This window comes from Natrix helvetica (genome assembly GCF_964273705.1).
Source record: "Natrix helvetica genome assembly, chromosome: 1".
In the NCBI taxonomy this organism is placed as follows: Eukaryota; Metazoa; Chordata; class Lepidosauria; order Squamata; family Natricidae; genus Natrix; species Natrix helvetica.
In genome coordinates this window covers 193840140-193863067 of record NC_138548.1, presented here as the reverse complement: position 1 = coordinate 193863067, position 22928 = coordinate 193840140, and the positions used below count along the sequence as shown (strand labels likewise).

At 37.0% G+C, this 22928-nt stretch overlaps 2 protein-coding genes across 5 annotated transcripts; one reads left to right on the top strand and one right to left on the bottom strand.

Moving 5' to 3' along the window:
* Positions 1 to 605: 605 nt before the first annotated feature.
* SYCE2 (synaptonemal complex central element protein 2) lies at positions 606 to 6542 on the top strand (the record flags this gene model as incomplete). Its single annotated transcript, XM_081957866.1, has 3 exons — positions 606 to 715; positions 1509 to 1713; positions 4870 to 6542. 3 exons carry the CDS (start codon positions 606 to 608, stop codon positions 5062 to 5064), a joined length of 510 nt encoding a protein of 169 aa, XP_081813992.1. The 3' UTR covers positions 5065 to 6542.
* A 4261-nt stretch (positions 6543 to 10803) lies between these two features.
* GCDH (glutaryl-CoA dehydrogenase) lies at positions 10804 to 22883 on the bottom strand. 4 transcript variants are annotated; one of them, XM_081947248.1, is made up of 12 exons: positions 22722 to 22883; positions 22056 to 22170; positions 21866 to 21901; positions 20674 to 20817; positions 19122 to 19184; positions 18401 to 18571; positions 14724 to 14853; positions 14181 to 14397; positions 13505 to 13608; positions 12699 to 12824; positions 11612 to 11772; positions 10804 to 11485 (listed from the first exon to the last, which is right to left on the bottom strand). In XM_081947248.1, exons 2-12 carry the CDS (start codon positions 22156 to 22158, stop codon positions 11412 to 11414), a joined length of 1329 nt encoding a protein of 442 aa, XP_081803374.1. In that variant the 5' UTR covers positions 22159 to 22170; positions 22722 to 22883; the 3' UTR covers positions 10804 to 11411. The 4 variants fall into 4 exon arrangements, with proteins under 4 accessions (XP_081803374.1, XP_081803375.1, XP_081803376.1 ...); XM_081947249.1 differs by lacking the exon at positions 22722 to 22883 and adding an exon at positions 22653 to 22699; XM_081947250.1 differs by lacking the exon at positions 21866 to 21901.
* Between the last annotated feature and the right edge of the window lie 45 nt (positions 22884 to 22928).

Here is a 22928-nt window from a genome sequence, read left to right as displayed (position 1 = left end):
AATCTGGGGATACCACTTGCCTATCTCAGCATAACATTCCCTTATGTTGGCATCCATTCACATACTTCTGTTTTGTTTCTTATTACAACACTGGAATATGGAGGATCTGATGTCTTTAGAAAAATGATGGAGAGTGACTGTTACAAATTGCTCATTGGAAATCAATTTGAGAATTCATAATCTTAACTGCCCATTTTGTCAATTTCAGCAATTCTAAGAGCAGCCTTTTATGTCTATGGTTGGGTGAATGGGTTTTGCCAAGTGCACATTATCATAGAAATAAAGATAACTGCTGTCAAAATATCTAAGCAGTTTCTCACAGAGTAATGGAAATAATCACAATTATAGAAAATCCTTTTGGATTTTCTATAATTTTTCTATAATTGAAATGGATTTTCTATCATGTAAAGCTCAACATGTGCCCAGAAACTATTGAATTGTGTTCAACATATTTGAAATCAGGTTATAATTAAACTACATTAAAAGGATATAGAATTTTATCAACTTTTAGCTTTTGCAGAAAACTGGTACAATAGCACGATCAACAAAAATGTAGATTAACTGCCTTCTGATGACATCTCTTTTCCTCATCCTTAAAAGCTATTATGACTACTCAAGAATTTCAATTCCAAGAGACAGAGCAAGAACAAGATAAATCAAACAGTGTATTCTTCACTAATTCAGAAAGAAATGAATTAAATGATAATCCATTAAGGTATGATTTTAAAAAGTATTGTGAAACTTTAAACTCTTCAACAGTCAAATGTAAATCCAAAATGAGTTGGATACTATCTATGAACATATTTCCCCCCACAAAAGGTTGATTTTTAGCATAACATTTACAAAAAACTACAATCTTGCACCTATGAGGAAATATGTAACAGTAATAGTAGCTAGAACCACATAAAATATTATTGATGGTGCAGGTTTGTGCCCAATGCAACTAAAATGATATTTTAGAGATGATTTGCTTGCTGTCTTACATTGATCTTGTTCATATGTGTTAATGTATTATTTGAATAACAATCTAAATTATAGTTTAGTTTACAATTTGCAATGGTTAGTTTCACATAACCAATTTATGCTACAAACAGACTTTATTAGGGATTAGTATGATATATGAATGCAGTTGGAAAACAAATTTGATAATGGAAATAAATCATTTATGACATTTAAAAATTGATTTAATTGTTGTATTGAGACAGTATAGACATTTTGTTAATAAAAAAACTGAAGAAGTAACATGAAAATTATATGAAATACTATTCTCTGCAATCCATTGGCTTCCATTGTTTTGAATATGGTGAAGTGAGGTGGTAGTCAAATTTTCTTGGACTACATCTGGCATGTGAGTTGTGTATAGATTCAAGAAACTCCATAATTATTGTAATGTGCACACTTCATTATGAAAATAATTTTATTTGTAATATAATCAGCTCTGCCTATGCATAGAAACTATTAATTTTATACTGTAAGACATTTCAATTTTTATTTTTCTGAAAATATAGGAAAGATTCTCCTAAAACACTTCTTCCCAATGCAAATGTAAGTGGAGGAAGGCCAGATAGCAAAGCCTCAAATTACTTTATAGCCCTAGATTCAACTATTGAAAGTCTTCAGGAAAGAACACAGCAACTAATTGATAAGATTAATGACAATAGGAAGAAAGACCATGTACTCATGAACAACTTCAGGGAAAGTCTTCTGATGAAGGTAAAACAGGAACAAATCTGGTGGTAAAAACATTCAAAAGTTTTGAGAAATAGAAAATAATTATTAAATTTAATTTTCCAAATTATTCCAAAGAATTAACTCCTAAAAGTGAGAGCCTCATTTTTCAAATACTCTGAAAAAGATAACTAAATTCATCATGAATGTTTGCTGTATTTTCCCTCCTTTCCTAATGTGTTTGTAATTCATTTTCTTCATTATCTTTTTGCTTTTAATCAAAATGATGGCAGCACATTGACAACATGGCTCAACTTGAAAAAAATTAAGCATGGTCTAATCTGGTTAGAACATGGAGAGGAAATCATTAGGAAATTCTCTGGCTGTAGATTAGACTTGCAAATCTTTTTTAAAAAGTCATAAACATTTTCATATTCAGAATAGCTGTTTTGACTTTGGATAAACTGTTCCAATCTAATTAAGACATTTCTGAAGTTGTTCTGGTATTCCCAAGCTTGAAGCAACTCTTTTGAATTTGTAACATTCTTGAACTATTGGCAAGGTCATAACTATTATTTCCAGTTGAAACAATTGAATTCAAAACATTTGATGCTATTTTAAAAAGTAATTAATAATTACTTCTATATTTTTGCCAAGAAAGCAACTTGAACTCCTCACCTAAGAATCAAACTAAATTTGAGTGTATTTTAGATAGCTAGAAATATTACCTATTTTACGTTTTATTACCTGTTCCTGGAATACTTCTAGCCATTATTCCCTCTTCTTCTACTTGTTCCCTTTGGTGCATTTCTTCTAGTTTTCATCCTTTTCTTCACATATGAGTTATATATTTTGATATTTTGCTTTAATAAATGTGTATTATCTTAGAGGCAAACTGGAGCAAAAATGCATATAATACATATTAAAATATAGGCTCTTCAAGTATTCAAAGACAGAATATTAAATCAATAGTATTTAGCTTGATTACCAAATATATATTAAAGGAGCTTGCTTTTTTCTTTAGATGTTATATTTCCTGTCAAAAGAATCTTAATCACAGGAAATCTATTTTTCTAATATATTTATTATTTTTAACTTTTTACAGCCTGAGAAAAGATTCAGATACTACTTTTATATAATTGCCCCCTCCATTTCCATAGTTATACACTTCAATAGGATGTGAATTGTTTATATTATATAATCAGTTTGAATTACTTCAGAAAGTATTTTAAATCTGGTTTCCCTTTAAGATTGTAGTATTAAATAAACCCTGTTGCTTCTTTGTTAACATTCTAAATTCTTACAATTCAATTTTATGGTTTAATAAAATTGGCCTTTGCTAAGCAATAGTTCCTCAGTTTAAGTAATTTCATATATGGATTCTATATCTCACCTTTCCACTGAACATAATAACTGAATTACTGTATTACTACATGCAGCAATGTAGTAAAATATATTTAAAATGCAATAATCAAAAATAAAAATATGTAAATAATAAATAGCAGTGCTCTCCTGGAATATCCTGGAAAATATAATCAAGCAGCAGATTTGTGAGCATCTAGAAATGAGCAAGGTAATTTCCAGAAGCCAGCATGGATTTGTTAAAAACAGATCATGCCAGACAAATCTTACAGTACTTCGTTGACAGTGACTAAATTAATGGATCAGCGAAATTCTGTAGATATAGTTTACTTAGATTTCATTAGACTTTAACTGAACGTAGACCCCAGCTTATTTCTTAATAAATTAGAATAATATGGGATAGAAAGAACCACCAGCAGAAGCATTTGCAGTCCTACCACACTCAGCATGTAGTCTTCAATGGAACTACATCTGCATGGATGGAAGCATACCTCAAAGTTAGTCCCGGTACCCTTTAACATCTTCATAAATGAACTAGATACGGAAATAGAAGGGGAACCCATCAAATTTGCAGATGACATAAGTTGAGTAGAATAGCTAGCACTTCGGACTCAAGATTCAGAAGGATCTTGGCAGATTTGAACACTGGGCCCTTTCCAACAAAATGAATTTCAGTGGTGAAAAAAGAAAGGTTCTATACTTAGGCACGAAAAACCAAATGCACAAGTATAGAATACGTGGTAACTGGCTCAATAGTAATACATGTGAGAGAGATCTAGATGTCCTTGTGGACCATCACTTAAGTACGGCCCAGCTGCATCAATAGAGGGATAGTATCAAGATAATATGAAATGATAGACCTGCTTTATACTGCATTAGTGAGACCACATTTAGAATATTGTGTACAGTTCTAGTCACCATAATATAAAAAAATGTCGAGACCTTTGAAAGAATGCAAAAAGAGCAAAAAAAAGGGGGGGATTTGGAGGCTAAACCATATGAACAGTTGACAGAACTAGGTATGTCTAGTTTAATGAAGAGGACTTAGGGGTGACAGAATAGCAGTCTTCCAATACTTGAGGGGCTGTCAGAGAAAAGGGGGTCAACCTATTTTCCAAAGCATCTGAGGACAGGACAAGGAATAAGAAGTGGAAGATTGTTAAAGAGAGATCCAATCTAGAATTGCCTCCTGGTAAGGACAATTAAATGGTGAACTGGCTTGTCTCCAGAAGTTCTGGGTTCTCCATCACTGAAGGTTTTCATGAATAGAATAGGGGGTTGGACTAGAAGACCTCCAACAATCCTTCTAGCCCTGTTATTTTATCTTATATTATTCTCTATTAAAGTATAGATGAACATTCCATGTAAGCAGCAAAAATAGATCACAATCGTGGTAAAAGCAGGAGCGCTGCAAGGATAATTATATGCTCACTACTATTTCAATCTGGATTCTAATAATTGTTAGGGCTGTACACATATCACAAAGGAATCAGAAAATGACACTTTATCTTTGACTTGAGCAAGTTCTCCTCTCCTTGGGCAGCCTGGCTTCCCAGTGATCACATTGATGCTGAACTTAGTACAAATACATGATTGTCATATTATACTATAGCCCACAGCTTCCAAGTAAAGAAATCTATCAGCTTTCTGAATATTTGAAGCTTGCACAACCCAGTTGTTCCTGTTTGTTATACTCTATTACTTCACCAGATTTTTGATTACTCTATGAAAAGTTACATTATCATTTATTGTAAGTGGACGTATTTATTACTATTTAAAATCAAAAGTAGGCAAAGAAGTGTGCCAAGTTCAATTTAACTGTTTCTTTTTCTTTCAAAGGTTTCAAGCTTGGCAGAAAAATTGGAGGAAAGTGTATTTCCTGTTTATGACCATAATAACAAGCTTATTCAGGATAAACTGCAAGAGCTTTCTGAGATCATGGAGAAGATCAGACAAATTGAAAATGAACTCAAGCAAGTTTGTCATACTGTGGAGATGATGTATAAAGACCTGTGTGCTCAACCTGAATTGTAATTTCGTGGGTAAAAAAATAAAGGAGGGGGAAAGAATACAGTAAGAAAGAAAGAATAAATAAGTACATAAATAAATAGATGTGTGCCAGTAAGTAGTAATTTGGCTTCTTTGAATTGCAAAATGGCATCCAAATCTATTGTGTTCATAGGTAGGTTTATTTTCAAGCACTCTTTTGATTTTTCATTACTTATTTGTAAATGAATCACTTTCTAGTTCATAATCTCAATAAAATTAGTTACATTAATATACAGTAATTTACTTTCTTTTCAAAACATTTGAACTATTATCACTACTTACAGAGGTATACAATCAATAAATGTCCTAGTAAATGTAGTCAGTACCTACAGTTTCCCCAAAAATAAGACCTGGTTTATTTATTTATTTTTTTGCTAAAAAGGGGAGCCAAAAAGCATCAGGGCTTATTTTCCGGGAAACATGGGTGATGGCGAGGGACCAGCCCCTGCTGCCCTGCCCCAACCCAGGGTCCCACCTCCCCAGCACATGCACAAGACAAGAGCGTGGGGGCCAACGGTGTCAGGCAGCAGCTACAGCTCGCTGGCCCCTTGGCCAGCGCACTTTGGGGCTCACAGTACGGAGTGGGTGGGCAGCCACGTGACACATCCAGTGGGCCAGACTGTGCAGCTCCCACCCATGCCTATACCTGCTGCTTGGAGGGCTGGCCTGGCAGTCGCAACACTTGGGACACACCTGTGCAGCCAGAGTGCGCCAAGGGGCCAGCGGACTTTAGCTGCTAGATACCGTCGAACCCTGTGTGTTTGCCGCCTTCTCTGCTGTCCACGTCCTCCCCCAAGGGCTGATGAACTTAACTGGGGCTTACTTTTGAGGTAGGGCTTATATTACGAGCATCCTGAAAAATCGTGCATGGGTCTTATTTTCAGGGAAATACGGTACAAACATGATACTCATTTGTTCTCTTTTCCCTTTCTCATTCCATAAGGGCATTTTCAGCAAAGCAAATCCTTGTTTAGTTGAGTCCCTTTAGTCTGCTGATTGTAATTCAGCTGAATCAGAATGTTGCTATTGTGCAATCTCTTGAAAGTCATCATATCAAGAACATGAAGTGCTATAAGGGCAGTATAAGTCTGTCATTGCTGACTAGATAAACATATATAGGTATTTAGCTGAAAGTCTCAGATTTATAGTATGAAAGTACAAAAAAATACTAATTACCGTATTTTTCAGAGTATAAGACACTCCGGGGTATAAGACACACCTAGATTTTGGGGAGGAAAACAAGGGAAAAATATCTACCTCTGCCTCTCAGCAATTTGTCTCCTTGCAACAAACAGTACAAACAATATACACTGTTTGTAGTGTTATATTTCAGACTATACTTATACAGGTGCTGTTAAAATGTGCTTTCTGGAAGTATAGTTATTCTCTGCTATTTAAAAGAATAGCACTTTTTAAAACAATAGCACTGGGCCTCTTCAGATCAAATCTCTTCAGATTTTGGAAAGGTTGAGAACCACTGTGTTAGAGGCTGCAGGGATTGCTATAGCTTATTGAAGCCTCTGCAAGCTCTGTTTGCTGCAAAGAGGTAAATTGCTGGGAGCAGAGGCCAAAGGGTGGGGGCTGGTGGGTGAGTGGGGCTACATTCGATGTATAAGATGCGCCCACATTTTCATCCTCTTTTAGGGGGGGGAAAGGTGCTTCTTACACTCCAAAAATATGGTATCTGTAAAGGATAATTGCTTAGGACAAAGATGATATCCAGTGTTCTAAGAAATGAACAAGTTATTTAAAACTTGGTAAACACTCACACTTTAAACATAAATGTTCATGACTTCCGGTTCCGGCTGCGGTTCGCGACGGGCATGTTCTGCTAGCCCCGCGTGCTCCTGGTGGGCTCCCCCTTGATCGGGGGGCACAGGAAGCCCCGGAGAGGCTCCTGCCGAGGGGGCGGCTTAGCGGGGGACCCCCTGTGTCGGCAGCGACCGGGGGGGGGGCTCCCTGCATCGCCCTAGGCACCGGGAGGCAAAAGGGGAGGCGCTTCTGCGTCTTCGCGTTGAGGCAGCTGGGCGAGACTGATGATGTGAAGGACACAGCTACAATGCGGTGAGATGGAAATCCCCCCCTCCCCCGTTCCCTCTTGTGACTGAAGGAAAAACAAAAAGACTGTCAGCTCTTTAGAAAAAACTTTCAACCTGTTCCTGGGAAGTGTGACTGGAGGGAGGGGGATTCCCCCCCCTTGGACAAGCGGCTCTAAACTGCTCCCTGCCCCCAGAGGAGGAGGAGGAGGGGGGTGAGCTCTGGAATGAAGTCACGCTCATAGTAAACAACAGATTTATTTTACTGCGATTGTGAAAATGAGGTGACAATCTGTTTTTTGAAACTTTGAAAACTTTTGGTTTGTTGCCTTCTGATCCCGGAGCTGGCAGGACAAGATGGCACACTTCCATTGTCTTCATGTACTTTGAAACTTGACTCCACCCACAGAAACCGCTGGCATTTTGTCTTTGTCTCTGTGACACTCAGAGATATCTCTTGTTACACTTTATCCTGGACTTGGAACAATGGATTTTATTGCTTGGACTTAGAATTTAGAAAAGGTCTTTATTTGTCTGGACTGCCTGCCTCGCGATCTCTCTCGTCTATCCACCTTTACAACTGTTTCTTCTCTGTATTGACATAGTCACTCCTGAGCTTTTCTTACTACAATGCCACCCAAAAGACCACCAGCTGGGAAACCGGGTTTCGCTGGCTCTGCCCCAGCATCTTCAATGTCCAGCCCCAGTGGACAACAGACACTAACATCTCTATTCCAGCCTAAGCCCGCGGAGGTGGACTTTCAACAGATGTTTCAACAACTCTTAAAGGGGCAGGAGGACTTGAAAAGCCAATTGAAAGAAATGAACGAACAGCTCAGAGAGAACCAAAACCGAACGGTTCAAAATTCACAGAGACTGGAACTTTTGGAGGAGGGGACGGCTGAGATGAGGGGGGAGGTGAAAGGGGTCCAGAGAGGAAACCAAGAACTTGAGAACCATCAGATAAAAATGGAATTTGAAAGGGTGTTTTTTTTCCTTAGATTTCAAAATGTAATTGAGGCTGATGATGAAGACCTGAGGGATATTATGACAAACTTACTGGCTGAATATATCAAAACAGTTGGGGTGGGACATTGACCTGGTCTATAGAGTAAACTCAACATACGCCAGAACACATAACGTTCCAAGGGAGGTCCACATTAAATTTCTCAGAAAGACTACAAGAGATGAGATTCTGAGTGCACAAAGGGGGCAGGTATTAAAATACAAAGATAGAGAAATAGCCATTCTGAAACAAATCCCAAAGAAAGTTAGAGATAAAAGAAAAAACTATTCGCTTCTAGCGAAGAAATTATACCAGAAAGGGGTGTGGTTCAGATGGCTTTTGCCAGGAGGTATGCTAATATTCTGGGAGGACACGAGAGTTAGAATCAACACAACTATGGAGGCTGAGGCCTTCATGGAAAAAAAACAAAGTCCTCCTAGATAGACCTGATGACACTACACGGGACATACAGGACACGGGAGGTGCCAGAGCCCTGCTGGAGGGGGGAGAGGAGGCAACATCGAGAAAACTCAGATCACAGAAATGAACTAGAGAATCTGTTTAATATAGAATGATTGAAATTATTTGAAGATAAAGGGTTATATGCTGACAAAATACTATTAAGTAGCAACAATCTAATGTATTAATAAATGAAAGTTATGAGAATGGGGGGGGGGGGCATTTTCTGCATAATGTAACTGTCAAAATTTGTAATTTTATCCACCATCCCTTTTCCTAATTATTTTTTCTAAAACCAATAAAAATTTTGTCTTAAAAAAGAAAAAAACAAATGTTCACAAACGTAGCATAAACTTCAGAAATAAAAATAATTTGTTGGTATTTATTTTATTATTGTCTGTCACAGTCAGCCAGTTGTTTAGACTGGATTTGGCACTTTTATCCACCTATCAAGTCCTTTCAGGGACCTGACATAGGCAGGTGATGTTGAGGCATTGTCACAAATTGTAAGCTGTTTGAGTAAAGCTGCCTTTTACAGGTGACTGATGGTGAACTTGTTGATACCAATGGTGTTCAAATGGTGCTCTGGTGCTTTTGGGATTGCACCCGAGGCGCCTATTACTACTGGTACTATCTTTGCTTTCATTTGCCAGTTGTTCTATTTCTATTTGCAGATCTTGGTATTTTGTTACCTTCTCCATGTCATTCTCTTATATTCTGCTATCTCCAGGTACTACCACATCTACTATCCAGACTTTTTTTGTCATTCTTATCGACAATTGTTAAGTCTGGCATGTAATGTGGCAGATGCCTGTCTGTTTGACTTCTAAAGTCCTATAACATTTTAGCTTTTTCATTATCCTTTTTACTTTATCTATTTTATAATCCCATCAGTTCTTGCTTGTAGGCCAGTGGTATTTTTTGCAGATCTTCCAATGCACCATTGTTGCTACTTTGTCATGCCATTGTTTGTAGTCAGTCTGTAAGGTCTTCTTGCAGTAGTTAACCAGGTCATTATTTTCTGTGCTGTTATTTTCCAGAATGTTTTTTTTAGTTAAATTTCAGTGCTTGATAGTACAGTGCGCTATGGTAAACCACAAAAAAACTTTTCATGTCTGTCCTTTTAATTAGAAACATCATCACATTTTTCTCTGCATTTGCATCCTATTTAGTGCTACTTAAGTATTAGAAATCAACTTCTTGGCTCATGATTACACAACTTTTCTTGATCTAACAGCTTTACTTCAACTTTGGTGGTATGTTGTGAGTTCTATTCTAAAAATCAGGGATAAGGAGGTGGTGGAACCAGGAAAAAAATCGATTTAAGTTGTCTTTAAATAGAATCATTTTTTCTCCTTTTCATAATGTGACAATATTTGGTGGTCTCTGGGGGCTACATTCAAGGCTCAGAGATTGGACCTCATGTCTTACAGTCTTAACTGATCCATAATGTAACTTCTGTCTTAGAAAATTATTAATTACTGTACATAGATTAAACAAACAAAACCCTTGACATACTGAGGAACACTTAAAAGTCATACTGCATATTAAAGAATATAGAGAATTAAGAACCCAAATATACATTATATATGAATCTTGATGATAGGGAAAATTTGCTGAATTATATATATGTTAAGAAGCATATGAAATCATAAAATTCCTAGCCATTTGCAAAATATAGCCCAATATCACTGATTTTGGAATACCATGCATCAGCCTTCAAGCCACACTCACTACATTTTATCAAACTCTAACAGAACTCAGAATTGTCATACCCCACTCACTGTTTTCTGAATTCTTTACCAAAGCAGAAGTGTAACAGCCAAAAGGTACAAATAGTACTTTACTGCTTTAAATAAAGACAACTTCAAGTATTTTCTTACAAGTGTAGTTTTGTTACTATACTTATGACAAAGAGTGCCACTCACAGTCTCCTTGGGTAGAAATGGATTGTTTTCTCTATTTAATCTCTATCCAAAGAGTTTAATAATTGCTAGTAAAGATGTTTAATAAGTGCTAGTAAAGATGTGAAAGAAATGCTCACAGGAAAGGCCAATTTTCTTTGGTCACTAATATCAGGTTTCAACTAATTATCCTACACAAACTACTGTTGGAAATTCATCACATTAAATTTATTTTTGAAAGCACAAAGGGGACCTTATTCAAAGGGGCAAGGATCTGAGCTGAAATAGCTTAACACACCATCAAAAATGTGTTCTAATATTTTAAAAAATCAATCTTTATTTAACACTGTCGATGAAGGCACTAAAAACAGCAGCTAGTTATGTCACATGGCAGGAACAGCACAGAGTAGCTAGTACATTCTGATTTTCACCTTCTTTGTTTGCAAGTATTACAATTTCCTCTTACACAAAAGAGAAGAATATTACCTGGATTTTTTAAAACTATAAATTGTAGATTACCGACTCTGGTATAAACCTCAAGGCTCTGACTGGACCCTGGAACAGCAGTCAGCTTTAAAGGATCAAATACCTACAGTTACATACCAAAATAGTTTTTCTCAAAAACCATTAGACAATTCCAAAACATTTCCTAGACCACAGTGTTATCCTTCCACCAATTAGAAAAAAGTTTTTCTTTTAGCATAATGCAGCACTTTTAACTTCTTTCTGTATTTTTGGTGAACAACAGAGAATTTTTAAATGCCTGATTTCTTTCAGCTTACAAAAATTAAGTTGAACTGGATCACAATCTGGTCAGCAGAAGCACTCATGCTCATCTTATAAAGATATTCCAGCATCATAAACCATCTCAAGTGATGTTCACAACTGGAATCATGTAGAGGAAAGCTAAAGTCTAGGGAAATGTGTTTATTTCCCAACTGTGAATGCTTGAAGTCCAGTGATAGCTCTACCAAGGATGAGAGCATGGATATCATGAGTCCCTGAAGGCAAAAAGGGAAAAATGTTGTTAGAATTGTCTTTAAAAAATTAATATATAAATGAAGCAAAATAATGGAACATGTTTCTAAATAACATGTTTGCTGGATACAATTACAATCCTTTTTTACCTTCATATGTGTTAACTGCCTCCAAATTCATAACATGCCTGATAACATGATATTCATCTGCAATTCCATTGCCCCCAAGCATGTCACGAGCTTGCCGGGCAATCTCCAGGGCTTTCCCACAGGAATTCCGTTTCAGCATAGAGATCATCTCAGGAGTTGCCCTGGGAACATAGGACAAATGCTGAAATCAAGCAAGGATTGAAAGGGCTTAGGTCCCTAGGCTTTCATACAAAATACATAACAAATCAGATGTAACAGAAATCACAGTTAGCATAGCACCTTTTTTAAAAAAATGGATGGGAAGACCAAGGTCCTTGGTGAGAATTCCCCTCCTTAATAATCATGAATCTCCCTCTCTCCCCTCTATTAAATATGGAAAGGAAGCTCAGTGGCACTAATGAATAACAATAGCACTTTCATTGGGATTATGATGAAAAAGAAAAGAATGGCAATAACTAACCACATCTTGTGGTCATACAATTTTTCTTCTTCTTGCTATTAATTGCTTTTAAAAGCACAGGCTTGAGCACTATAGCTCAGGCTTTCTCTGTTGGCTCAAGCTTGATTGCAGCTTCCCAGGAACTTAACACAGCATATTTAATAGATGATTGTCTTCTGAGAAATGAAATTGCAGCTCCTATATTCTCTTAAGCTTAAATGTAGCTCCCTTTTCTCCCTGTTTTCCTGTAGCTTAATAAAGATCTTTCTTTTTCTCATGCCTAGTATAAAATGGTAAGGGGTTACTATATTTAGAGTATAATTTCTAATTTCTACTCTCTGCACTGCAATAATCCCAGATGTGTGCTAGCTGCAGTATAATTTTTTTTATTATTATTGATGCACATTGCAATGCTGGGAGAAACTGAAAAAAATGCAATTTGTGGGTTAAGAAAAGGAGAACAATTTGATCCTCCCTTTTATCTCTGTCTCTCTCCAGCAGAGGTACTGATCTTTTAAAATGTTTCCCCAGATACAAAATGTAGTAGTGCGGTACATTTTATCTTTCATTTGACTAGCTCTATCTTTGAGAAAAAAAGGTCAGTATTCACAATTCTGCCATTAGTGACATATACAAATATATGCTTACTTGTCTTCATCTTTCAAGCGCCCGAGTTGCAGACAAGCCTGTAAGCCAATAGTGATTTCTGTGAGCATGTCAGCCAATTTCTTCTGGATCAATTGGTTTCTTGCCAAGGGGGCTCTGAACTGGATTCTAAAATGAATGGATGAGATAATTCAGCTAAAACCATTGCACAGGTATGGTAGGGGGAAAAAGAGTTGATAAAATACTGGAAACATTCTAGAACAGTGATGGCGAACCTATGGCACAAGTGCCATGGGTGGCATGTGGAGCCATTTGTCAGGGCACGCGAGGTGCTGCCCTGTCAGCTGGCCAGCGCGCATGCGTGCGCTGGCCAGCTGAGTTCACCGTTTTTAAAAGCCATTTTTCGCCCTCCCCAGGTTCCAGAGGCTTTATAGGAGCCTAGGGAGGGCGAAAAGAGCCCCCCCCCCCCCGAGGCCCTCCGGAGGCTTCAGGGACCGTCCGGAGGCTTCCCTGAAGCCTTCGGAACGCTTAAAACGACCCTCCGAGCAAACCGGAAGTCACTTCCGGTTTGCTCGGAGGGTCATTTTAAGCATTCCGAAGGCTTCAGGGACCGTCCGGAGGCTTTCCTGATGCCTTCGGAGCGCTTAAAACGACCCTCCGGTTTGCTCGGAGGGTCGTTTTAAGCATTCCGAAGGCTTCAGGGAAGCCTCCGGACAATCCCTGAAGCCTCCGGAGGGCCTCCGGCGGGAGAGGCTCTTTTCGCCCTCCCCAGGCTCCTATAAAGCCTCTGGAGCCTGGTGAGGGCGAAAAAAGCATGTAACATCTCTCCAGAAATCTCAAAACTTTACCTATCCAAAGTATATTGCCTGGCTGTATGCATACAGAACTCAGCAGCACCCAGTGCTCCCCAGGAGATGCCATAACGTGCATTATTCAAGCAGCCAAAAGGTCCCTGTGGGAAGAGAAAGACATTACGATTCAGAGAAGGAATTTATTAATATTCCTTCTATTCCAAAAAGATATGGACTTCCAAGCATCATCCACATGATTGCTATCTACCATTTGCCTACTAGCTGTTCTGCAAGCTTACAACTGAGTAAGCTGAGTGAGCCCCAAAGTTTATTTTAAATATTAAATCCCTTTTTAAAATAACGTCATAAATCACTCTGCCTGTGAAATTAGCATTTGATATGGCCAAGTTCTTTTGAAGGAAGTTGTTCAAAGACATAATATAAACAAAAGTGGAATACTAGATTTATATTTGTTCCTTAGTTGTACAGTTACTACTTGTTGTTGCAATGCAATTTACATATTCATAATGAAATAAACCCAAACCTTATAGCTAAATAATCTAGAAATACTTTTAAGCTTGAACTAAAATGTATTTTCAATCTTTCTCAACATCCCCTGGTAATAAACTTGGGCTAGCACCTCTTGTAGCATTCCTGGTCACTGTACCATTCACACACAGTAGTTTCACTGCACATGCCAATGAGTATCACATGGATTGTAGAGAGATCTTACTGCGAGTCCAGACACTTTGGGTAGTAGATTCTCTTCAGGCACTTCTACATCTTCCATAATAATCATCCCAGTAAGAGAGGCGCGTAGTGAAAATTTGCCCTCAATTTTTGGGGTAGAAAGACCTTTCATTCCTCGTTCCAATAGGAAACCCCGTATTTTGCCATCATCACATACAGCCCACACTACACAAAGGTCAGCCATTGGAGAATTAGTGATCCTAAAAGAACAGCAAGTATATTGTCAATGTTTGGTATGACATTCAACACAATTCTTATAAGAAAAAGGCATACTCTACAGGGGGAAATACAGTGTGAAAAATGATCTCTGAACAGAGCAAAGCTTAGTTGGTATCTAATCCTCTAGAAACAAATTTTAATTCAGTCCTCTTCCCTCAAATCTTTCACTATAATTATCAAGGGCTTAAAGTTTTACCATTATTTAAAAATAATCTTTTTAAATCTATTTTTAAAATAAAATAAGTAAAGTGGCCTACGTTACTTCCCTGTCCTGATCTGCATACGTAAGGACAAGTGCAAACCTCACCAAGTCTTGGAACCATTGAGTGTGTAGGTCTTCCTGGAAGGGTTATACTGGGCCCGAGTCTCCATGCTACCAGGGTCACTTCCATGGTTAGGCTCTGTAAGCCCAAAACAGCCCAGCAACTCTCCTTTAGCTAAGATGGGGGGGAAAATCAAAAGATGACTATAGCAACTCCTAAATTATCCTTCTCTCAAGTCCTGTTATTATTCAAACAACTTCTCACAGGGATAAATCTACAGTGGTACCTTGATATTCAACCGCTTTGAAATTCATCAAATTTGGTACACAACACATTTTGATGTTAAAATTTTGTCCTGATATCATCTTTTGTTTGGTAATTGATGCACAAACTAGAACTTAATTTCGATTTCCATTCAAAATAGAGCTGGAAGAGTCAAACTTGTCAGTGTCGGCTGCTTGTTGTTCACCGTATTAGTCATTATGGGAAAAAATGTTTGATACTAATCGTTTTTGGTACTCATTGTGCCTGCCAGAACCAATTAACAATGAGAACCAAGCTACCAATGTACTATGGACTCTGGTAGGCAAAAAAATTCACAAATTCTATCAACCCAATTATATATATTATATAATTTACTTTTAAAAAGAGAGACGTATTATTAAAACAAATAAACTGAAGCTATCTTAATAAACAATGTGATAAAAAAATCAGCAGAAGCAAAAAGAAAAAATTGAAGCTGGTCTGAACTACAGAGCCAAACCAGAAGATGGAAGGAAAGTACTGGGAAATGGTGAAAAGAACAAAGTAACTAAAACATGGACTTAAAAATAATTTTAAAATAGGATGGGTAAAGTGTAAAAATAAAATTATTAGGGTTAAACAAAAAGTTTTTTTTAAAAAAACTCAACCAAATTTAAATTGAAGGATGAGGAGATTTTGGAAAAGAATTACTTCACTGTTTTTCAGAACAGTGAATGAGATACTGTAAATGCTAAAAGTAAAAAAAAGGAAGAGATTTGAGCTACTCAAGGAAACAAAACAGTAACATCACTGTCTTTTATGTGAATAAAGGAGATAATTATAATTTTGTCTTGTGCAAGTTTTAACTGTTATTTCCAAAGTTTGCAAATCCAAACAATGTTAATAGAGTATATTCTAAAATACAAAAGATAAAATAAAAATAGATAAGAGGGAATTTCTAGTACATACAAGAACTTCTTTAAAATACTTTAAAAAATCAAATGTAAGACCATCAATATGATCTGCGAAGCACACATTTTTAGGACATACAGAATGCTGAGATGTCAGCTGGCTGGATAGGAGAAGATAAATTTGGTTCCCTTCAGGATTAGGGCAAGTTTAGTTCGGGTGAAAAGGTGGCCAACTGACTACATGCCCAGGGAAGGATCCCTGAGGGAGTTTTCCCTGGAATGTAGCTGCTTCAACTATCAACAGAAGGAACTGGCATTCCCTTTAATTTATATGACTCTCCTGGGTCAAGGAAAGTCCCTCAAGATCCTCCAATACAACAAAGGTCTGCAAACAGCTTCAGGTGTTGCGCTTGGAAGCAAAGCAGCTTGTGTGCCAAAAGCTGGGGGGTGGGGCTGCAATCAGTTCGTTGTTGAAGAAGTAGCCATTTTGGAATTTGTTTTTCAAATGGATAGTAAGTTGTGCCTTTCATTTCTTAATCATTTTAAGGTCTATTAATCTTTATTAAGCTAAAGCCTATATTCCTTTTAGAATAGAATAGAATTCTTTATTGGCCAAGAGTGATTGAACACACAAGGAATTTGGCTTTGGTGCATATGCTCTCAGTGTACATAAAAGAAAAGATACATTTGTCATGAATCATAAGATACAACATTAAATGATAGCCGTAGGGTAGAAATAAGCAATCAAATCATACTAGGAAACAATCAATATAACACATAAGAATACAAGCAACAAAGTTACAGTCATACAGTCATAAGTGGGAAGAGATGGGTGATAGCAACAATGAGAAGATTAATAATAATAGTAATGCAGACTTAGTAAATAGTTTGAGAGTGTTGAGGGTTAGGTCTTTTTGAAGATCTGCACCATTTTGGGGATTTTGTCTTGTTAAACAAGAAAGAAATAAGAAAGTGTGGACTATCTTTTTTTAAAAAAATGATGGAGAACTATAAGGGCAGATAGTTGTGGTTCTAGTTTATTATTTTTAGTAATTTGCAGCTTGGTCTGCTTTGCTGTGGGTGGCTAAAACTAATTTTTATGATTCCTGATTGGTCAGCAATTCTTAAGTGACTTACAAAAAAGATACTCTTTAACTAAAGAAGAAGCTGGAGGAGTAAATTATAGAACAGCTGTGCTCCAAGGATGTTAAAAAGACTACTCAAACTACTTCAAAGATGGAAACCACTGAGGCAATTTCACAAGTAGCTGACAATGCAGAGGAGTCAACTGTAATTTTGGAATATAAACCTGTCACCAATTTTTATTATGATGCTTTAAATAGAAGCATCCCAACATAATTCAAACTTTTAAAGAACACGTTTGGGACTTTTTTCTCATGGATATTAACGAAGTTGAAAAATCCTTGAGAAAAAGAGAAGCTTATAACTATTTGACAAACATTCCAGAGGGAAGGAAATATTCCATGAAGACAAGCTGGAAGGAGTGACTTAAACGTAATGAGTCATTTGGAATTAGGATAGATTTTCATTGGTTTGACATTTGTAATTGAAAGAAAATCTTAGTCTAAAGTTTGAAAATGTATTTTTCCTTTATATATAATACTTAAGTAATTTTTAAAGTTAGTAAAATATTATTGAAAGTGTATTTGAAAATATGTTAAGAGAAAAAGAAATCTATATATTAGCTTAAATAAGAATCTAGAGTTTTAAAATAATGTATACGAGAAAACATTATTCTATGATGGTAACTTGGAGGGAATAATCTAAATTTAATGCGTTAATTGGAATTAGTTGGAATTTTGTTGGTCTGAATGTGAACTTTAAAGTATGTATGCTAAGAGGAAGTTTTAAAAAGATGTATTAGAATCTTTTAATTTTAGAAAAGTTTTTTTTAAAAGCTTAGTCTTTTAAAATGGATGAAAAAATATTTTTCCCTGTAAGGGTAAAGAATTTGAAAGAATACAGTGAATTTTATTAATATAAATGGTAATAGTTTATAAACATTATTAAGTGCAAATAGAAATACATATTATTTCAACAAGAAAATAAAATAGTAATGGTTAAATGTATCTATTGAAAGAGGAGAATATATGTATGTTTTTTATTTGGATATCACTCCTGGATTTTGTGTTTGTGATGAAAAACAAATGAAACTTTGACTTTGGTTTTGCCAATTAGATAGATTTGTCATTATAGAAATGGCTAGGTTAAAAGTTGAGATTGTAATGTTGTTAGCTTGTACTGTGCTAAAAAGAGACAGAAGTCAAACCTTTTTTTTCTTCCCTTGTACCTCATATTTTCTTTCCTCCTTTCTGTTTACTTCCCTTAATTTCCTATTTTTATTTTTATTTTATACATTGATAAAACAATAAATATTATAGAAAATAAAAATAATAAGATGATTAAGGCAAGTTTAAATATGATGTGAATGCATGTTAACATACATATGCATATATGTGCAAAAATAATAAGATATAAAAACATACTAGTGTTGGTATAATTACAGAGTAATCTTCTGCATTCAGTCTTCTAAACTATTAACTCACCCAGACCTGGCAGATATTTCTGCTTCTGCTTTTCTGTCCCGTATGCATATATAGGATGCATCACCAAAGATGACTGAACACTCATGACTGACCGATAGCCACTGTCCACCCTCTCAATCTCCCTGGCCAGGAGTCCATATGCAACATAAGTAGTCCCTGCACAGCCATAGCCTAAGGCAAAAGAATGGAGAATTAAATATCTGTGTCAAGAAATTAGATAACTTTCCTGAAAGATCCTACTTGCCAAATATTTAGAAACAAAAAAAGGAATAATTTATTAATAATTTATTAATAGTGACCTAATACACACACACATATATGTATTACAGATACAAAGTAATTATTACATCTTCTACAGTCCATAATACGAACTAAAATCAAGTTTTACCAAGTCTCTAAAACTAGTAACCCTAGTATTTCAAATATTTTCTCTTATAGGACAAATAATTAAATATTAAGTAATAAATTAAACTGCAGATAAAACTCTGAAGACACTGACGGAAAACAGATCAGTAATTTAACTGATCAGTCAAATAAAAGAAGTATACAAATACTTTTGGTAGAAAGGTGATGGCAATGATTTATCAAATACTTTAACTATAGCTGAAATGGAGACATGATATATTCTGAACTTCTCCCAAGAAACATGAAAAAGTTCTAAAAAATCCTCCCTTTCTGCTATAATGGGCTCACTCACTGTCATGAAAATGTTTAACAATACCTTTGATGGTTGGGCCCAAGACACCAAGGGTCCCCATCTCTGACACAATTTCCCGGTGAAAGACTACAATGAAAATAGCAGAGAATAAAAGAATGTAATTTACAACATTGTAAGCAAAACGTATTGGAAGAAATATGCATAAAAATATGCTCTATTTCCCAGAAGCCTGATATGCAACATAGAGGATGTTATAATACTGATAAGTAACTTTGATAATTACTAGAGCCCTAAAGTCACAATTACTGAATTTACATGGAAATCAGTATTCCATTTTAATAGCAATGGCAGGACTTATGTACTACTTCATAGTGCTTTACAGCACTCTCTAAGCATTTTATGGAGTTAGCAATTGCCACCAACAATCTGGATCCTCATTTTACCAACCTGGGAAGGATGGAAGGCGGAGTCAATCTTGAGCCAATGAGAAATGAACTCCAGGCTGTGGACAGAGTTAGCCTACAATCCTGCATTATAGGGCACCATGATGGCTCAGAGGTTAAGACACTGAGCTGGTCAGCTGAAAACTGGTAGCCCAAGTTCAAGATCTGAGCACCATGTGATGAGAGCTCCCGTCCTTGCCCCAGCTCTTGCTAACCTAGCAATTTGAAAGCATGCAAATGCAAGTAGATAAATAGGTACCACTTCAATGCTCCACGACATCATGCTAACCACATAGCCATGGAGATGTCTTTGGACAGCGCTGGCTCAATGGCCAAGAAACTGATATAAGCACCAGCCCTATAGTTGGCAATGACTACTGGAATAAAATCCACATGAACCCCTACCTTTACTGCATTCTAATTACTGCATCACCACAGGTAAGGGCAGGTAAGATTACATATGAAATAATGAATATTTAACAACACACACACAATGTATATTATTTCAAATGAGTCTTGACCCCTAATTCTGGATTCGTTCATGCAGCTTTCTTGGCAACAATTCAGAAATGGTTTGCCTTCACTGTCTTTCTAGGACTGAGTGCGAGAGAATAGCCCGAAATCACTAAGCTTGCTTTATGTCTAAGGCAGGATAAAAATAAGGCAAGATCTCATGGTGTCCTACATCACTACACTGAAAAGATGGCTTCCAGGTCTGACACTCTCATTGATGTATACACACACATATTTTCATTTCTGACACCTAGATAGGTGTCATTATCACCTGAGTGATTATCATCACTTCTGAGAACTTGAGTATCTGAAAGAAAATTAAAGTTTGCTTAACTTAGAGATACTACCACTCCTTTTTTAAAACTGATCCAAAGCAATTTACTAATTCTTCCACTGCCTCCCATGCTGCTCCCATAGGGCTGCTGAATAAGTAACAGCTATTTAATGTATTGGCACATTCAGCAAATGCCAAACAGGAGATTCCCTATTTCTAAAGGGAGAATGTATTATAGTACATAAAGCAATAAAAGGAAATATATAGCCCTACAAATGTTTTCAATTTCAATTCCCATCAGCCTCAGCCCAACCAGCAGTTCCAAGGTTTGTAGAAGCTGTAGCCTCAAAGTATGAAGGACACCACATTGTTAATACAAAGTTACCTTCATTTCGATTGGCCATGAGGATCCTGGGCATCAACTTTTCTTGGCAATAGGCCCGAAATGAGTCCCGCATCATTATTTCCTCCGGAGTCAGGAGCCTTTCCAATTGTAGGGCATCACGCCAGTCAAACTGAGCTTTCGGAACTGGAAGAAGAAAGCTAAAGCTAGCCTAAAGAACAAAAGGACTGATAAAGAAATTCCCTCACCAGGTCACATATAAGGCCTGTTGAAATAATGGGAGTACACAGTCCAATAGTTCTCCCTATAGACAGTAACATGAATGCCACTGAAAAGTTGTGTAGTTGGCAAGTGCGAACCTGTATAAATCTCTGCCTCACATTAGATTATTCTCACACAAACACCATAAGATTATTGTCCACTTCGGGGTGTACAGGCAAACTGCAGAACTGCAATGATACAATTCATTTTTCTTGAAACTATGTTTTGTATTTGGAGTCTTTGCTTTGTTTTTCTTAAAGAATAGTATGCATGATTCAAAGAGAAAAATGTACTGAGAAAAGCCCTTATAAGGGACAGGCTATTTTTATAAATATTCATAGGTTTTTCAAGTGTTGACTTGTGGCCTTAACTATTCTATTTCACCTATCTGGTTTCATTTTGGAATATTTGAAAAGTGTGCTGGGCTGAGAGACAGCTGCTTGCCTAAAGTTATCCAGTCAATTTCCCTGGCAAGGTGCAAATCCCTGTGTTTCTAGTCCAAGTCCACACCTTAACCATTATACTATATGGCTCTGAAATATACATGTCAAAGTTATATTCTATATAATTTGTTATTTATACACTGAAGTTGCCAGCTTGGTGGGTCTTATTTCTGGGAACACACCTATACAACAGTTTTATAAAATAATCAATTGTGATAGTGTCAGTAATGGTTTGTATCTTATAGAATATCTGGAACCAATTTTTGAGGGAATAAAATATCTAATCAAAATCTAATCTATGTCTATAGATGAATAGATCATTGGAAACTCATATACTTCCTCAGACCAACCAAATTAATGACAAGGAATTAACAGTGATTGTGTATCTTATACAAGAGATCAAACAGATTTTCAATTTTTCCCAGTGGAAGGATCTATGAACTAGGAGGAACACTGTTTCAAGAGCGATTGGTGATATGAGCTCAGATATGCAGCTCTAAATCACAATTGGCAAGAAAGAATCTTTTTACCTTTCCATCCGTTCACCAAAGGCTTCCCTTCTTTTTCTGTAACACAAGTGACAAAAATAAGCCCATTTCTCAATCCAACTGTCTTTTGTGTTCCTTCCCCATAAAATCCAAGAATTCTAAATAGATTTATCTATCTCTTAGCCGTGGTCCTATCTCTACACTCACCTGATAGCGAAAAGCAGTCACTGACCTTTTGGCACAGGTGCACTAGTGCTCTGTACTCGAGTATCACAGAAGTTTGTTACACTGCCTCTGCATTGCAGAAATAGCCTGCTAGGTAACCTTAGCGCCATGGAGGGTAAATTCTGGAAAAGATCAAATGGAGAAAACTGTAAGATCCTAAGTTGTGAAAATTACTGGAGTGTTCCAACTAAATTGTCTTCCAGCAAAATGCTGGAATAGAAGAATGATGATACCCATAACTCGGTTCAGTCCTGTTTATAATGCAGAAGTCAGAATTAAACTAAAGTACCACATACTAAACAAACAGGGAATATTCCTAGGGTTAAAGAAACGGCCAAATAAAATGAGGGGAAAGAAATGGGAAAAGGTATTCAAGCAGTACACCAGGGACCTGTAAATTAGGAAAACAGAGAATCAATATGCGAGGCCCACTTCCGAGAATCCTATCCAAAATTGCAAGCAGCAGCAATGGGGCCTAGCGCTCCGCAGAGCAGAAAACACAACTCGGGGGGGGGGGTTCTGGGGGAGGCGGCTATTACACGCGCCTATTCTCCATTCGAGGGGGAAAGAGAAGGGACTCAGTCGGGAATTTCCCTTTTCCTACCAACAAGTGCTGGGAGAGCCACTGATTTCAAGGTCAGCACTTCAACCCGTAGTTTAAAAGAATACTGACCGAGATTGGGACTGACCGAGGCTTTGCTTCTTCACGGTTTGCTCCCAGCTTTTTCGCGGAAGATTGACAGGCCGGCAGGTGAAGTGACGTCTCCTCCCGGGTTCACCACAGCCCCTCCTTAGGCCAATGGACTTCGCCTGCCCTTGCTTCCTAGCAGCGCGAGGCGGCGCGCTCCTCTCCCATTGGCCAGGCAGAGGAGGCGTGTGG

Coding starts and splice junctions, on each gene's coding strand:
- GCDH (XM_081947248.1), bottom strand. CDS start 22,158: ATGGCGCTAAGGTTACCTAGCAGGCTATTTCTGCAATGCAGAGGCAGT. Junction 21,902..22,055: donor TAGTGCACCTGTGCCAAAAG/GTCAGTGACTGC, acceptor CTTGTGTTACAG/AAAAAGAAGGGAAGCCTTTG. Junction 14,398..14,723: donor CTCAATGGTTCCAAGACTTG/GTGAGGTTTGCA, acceptor CTGTTCTTTTAG/GATCACTAATTCTCCAATGG.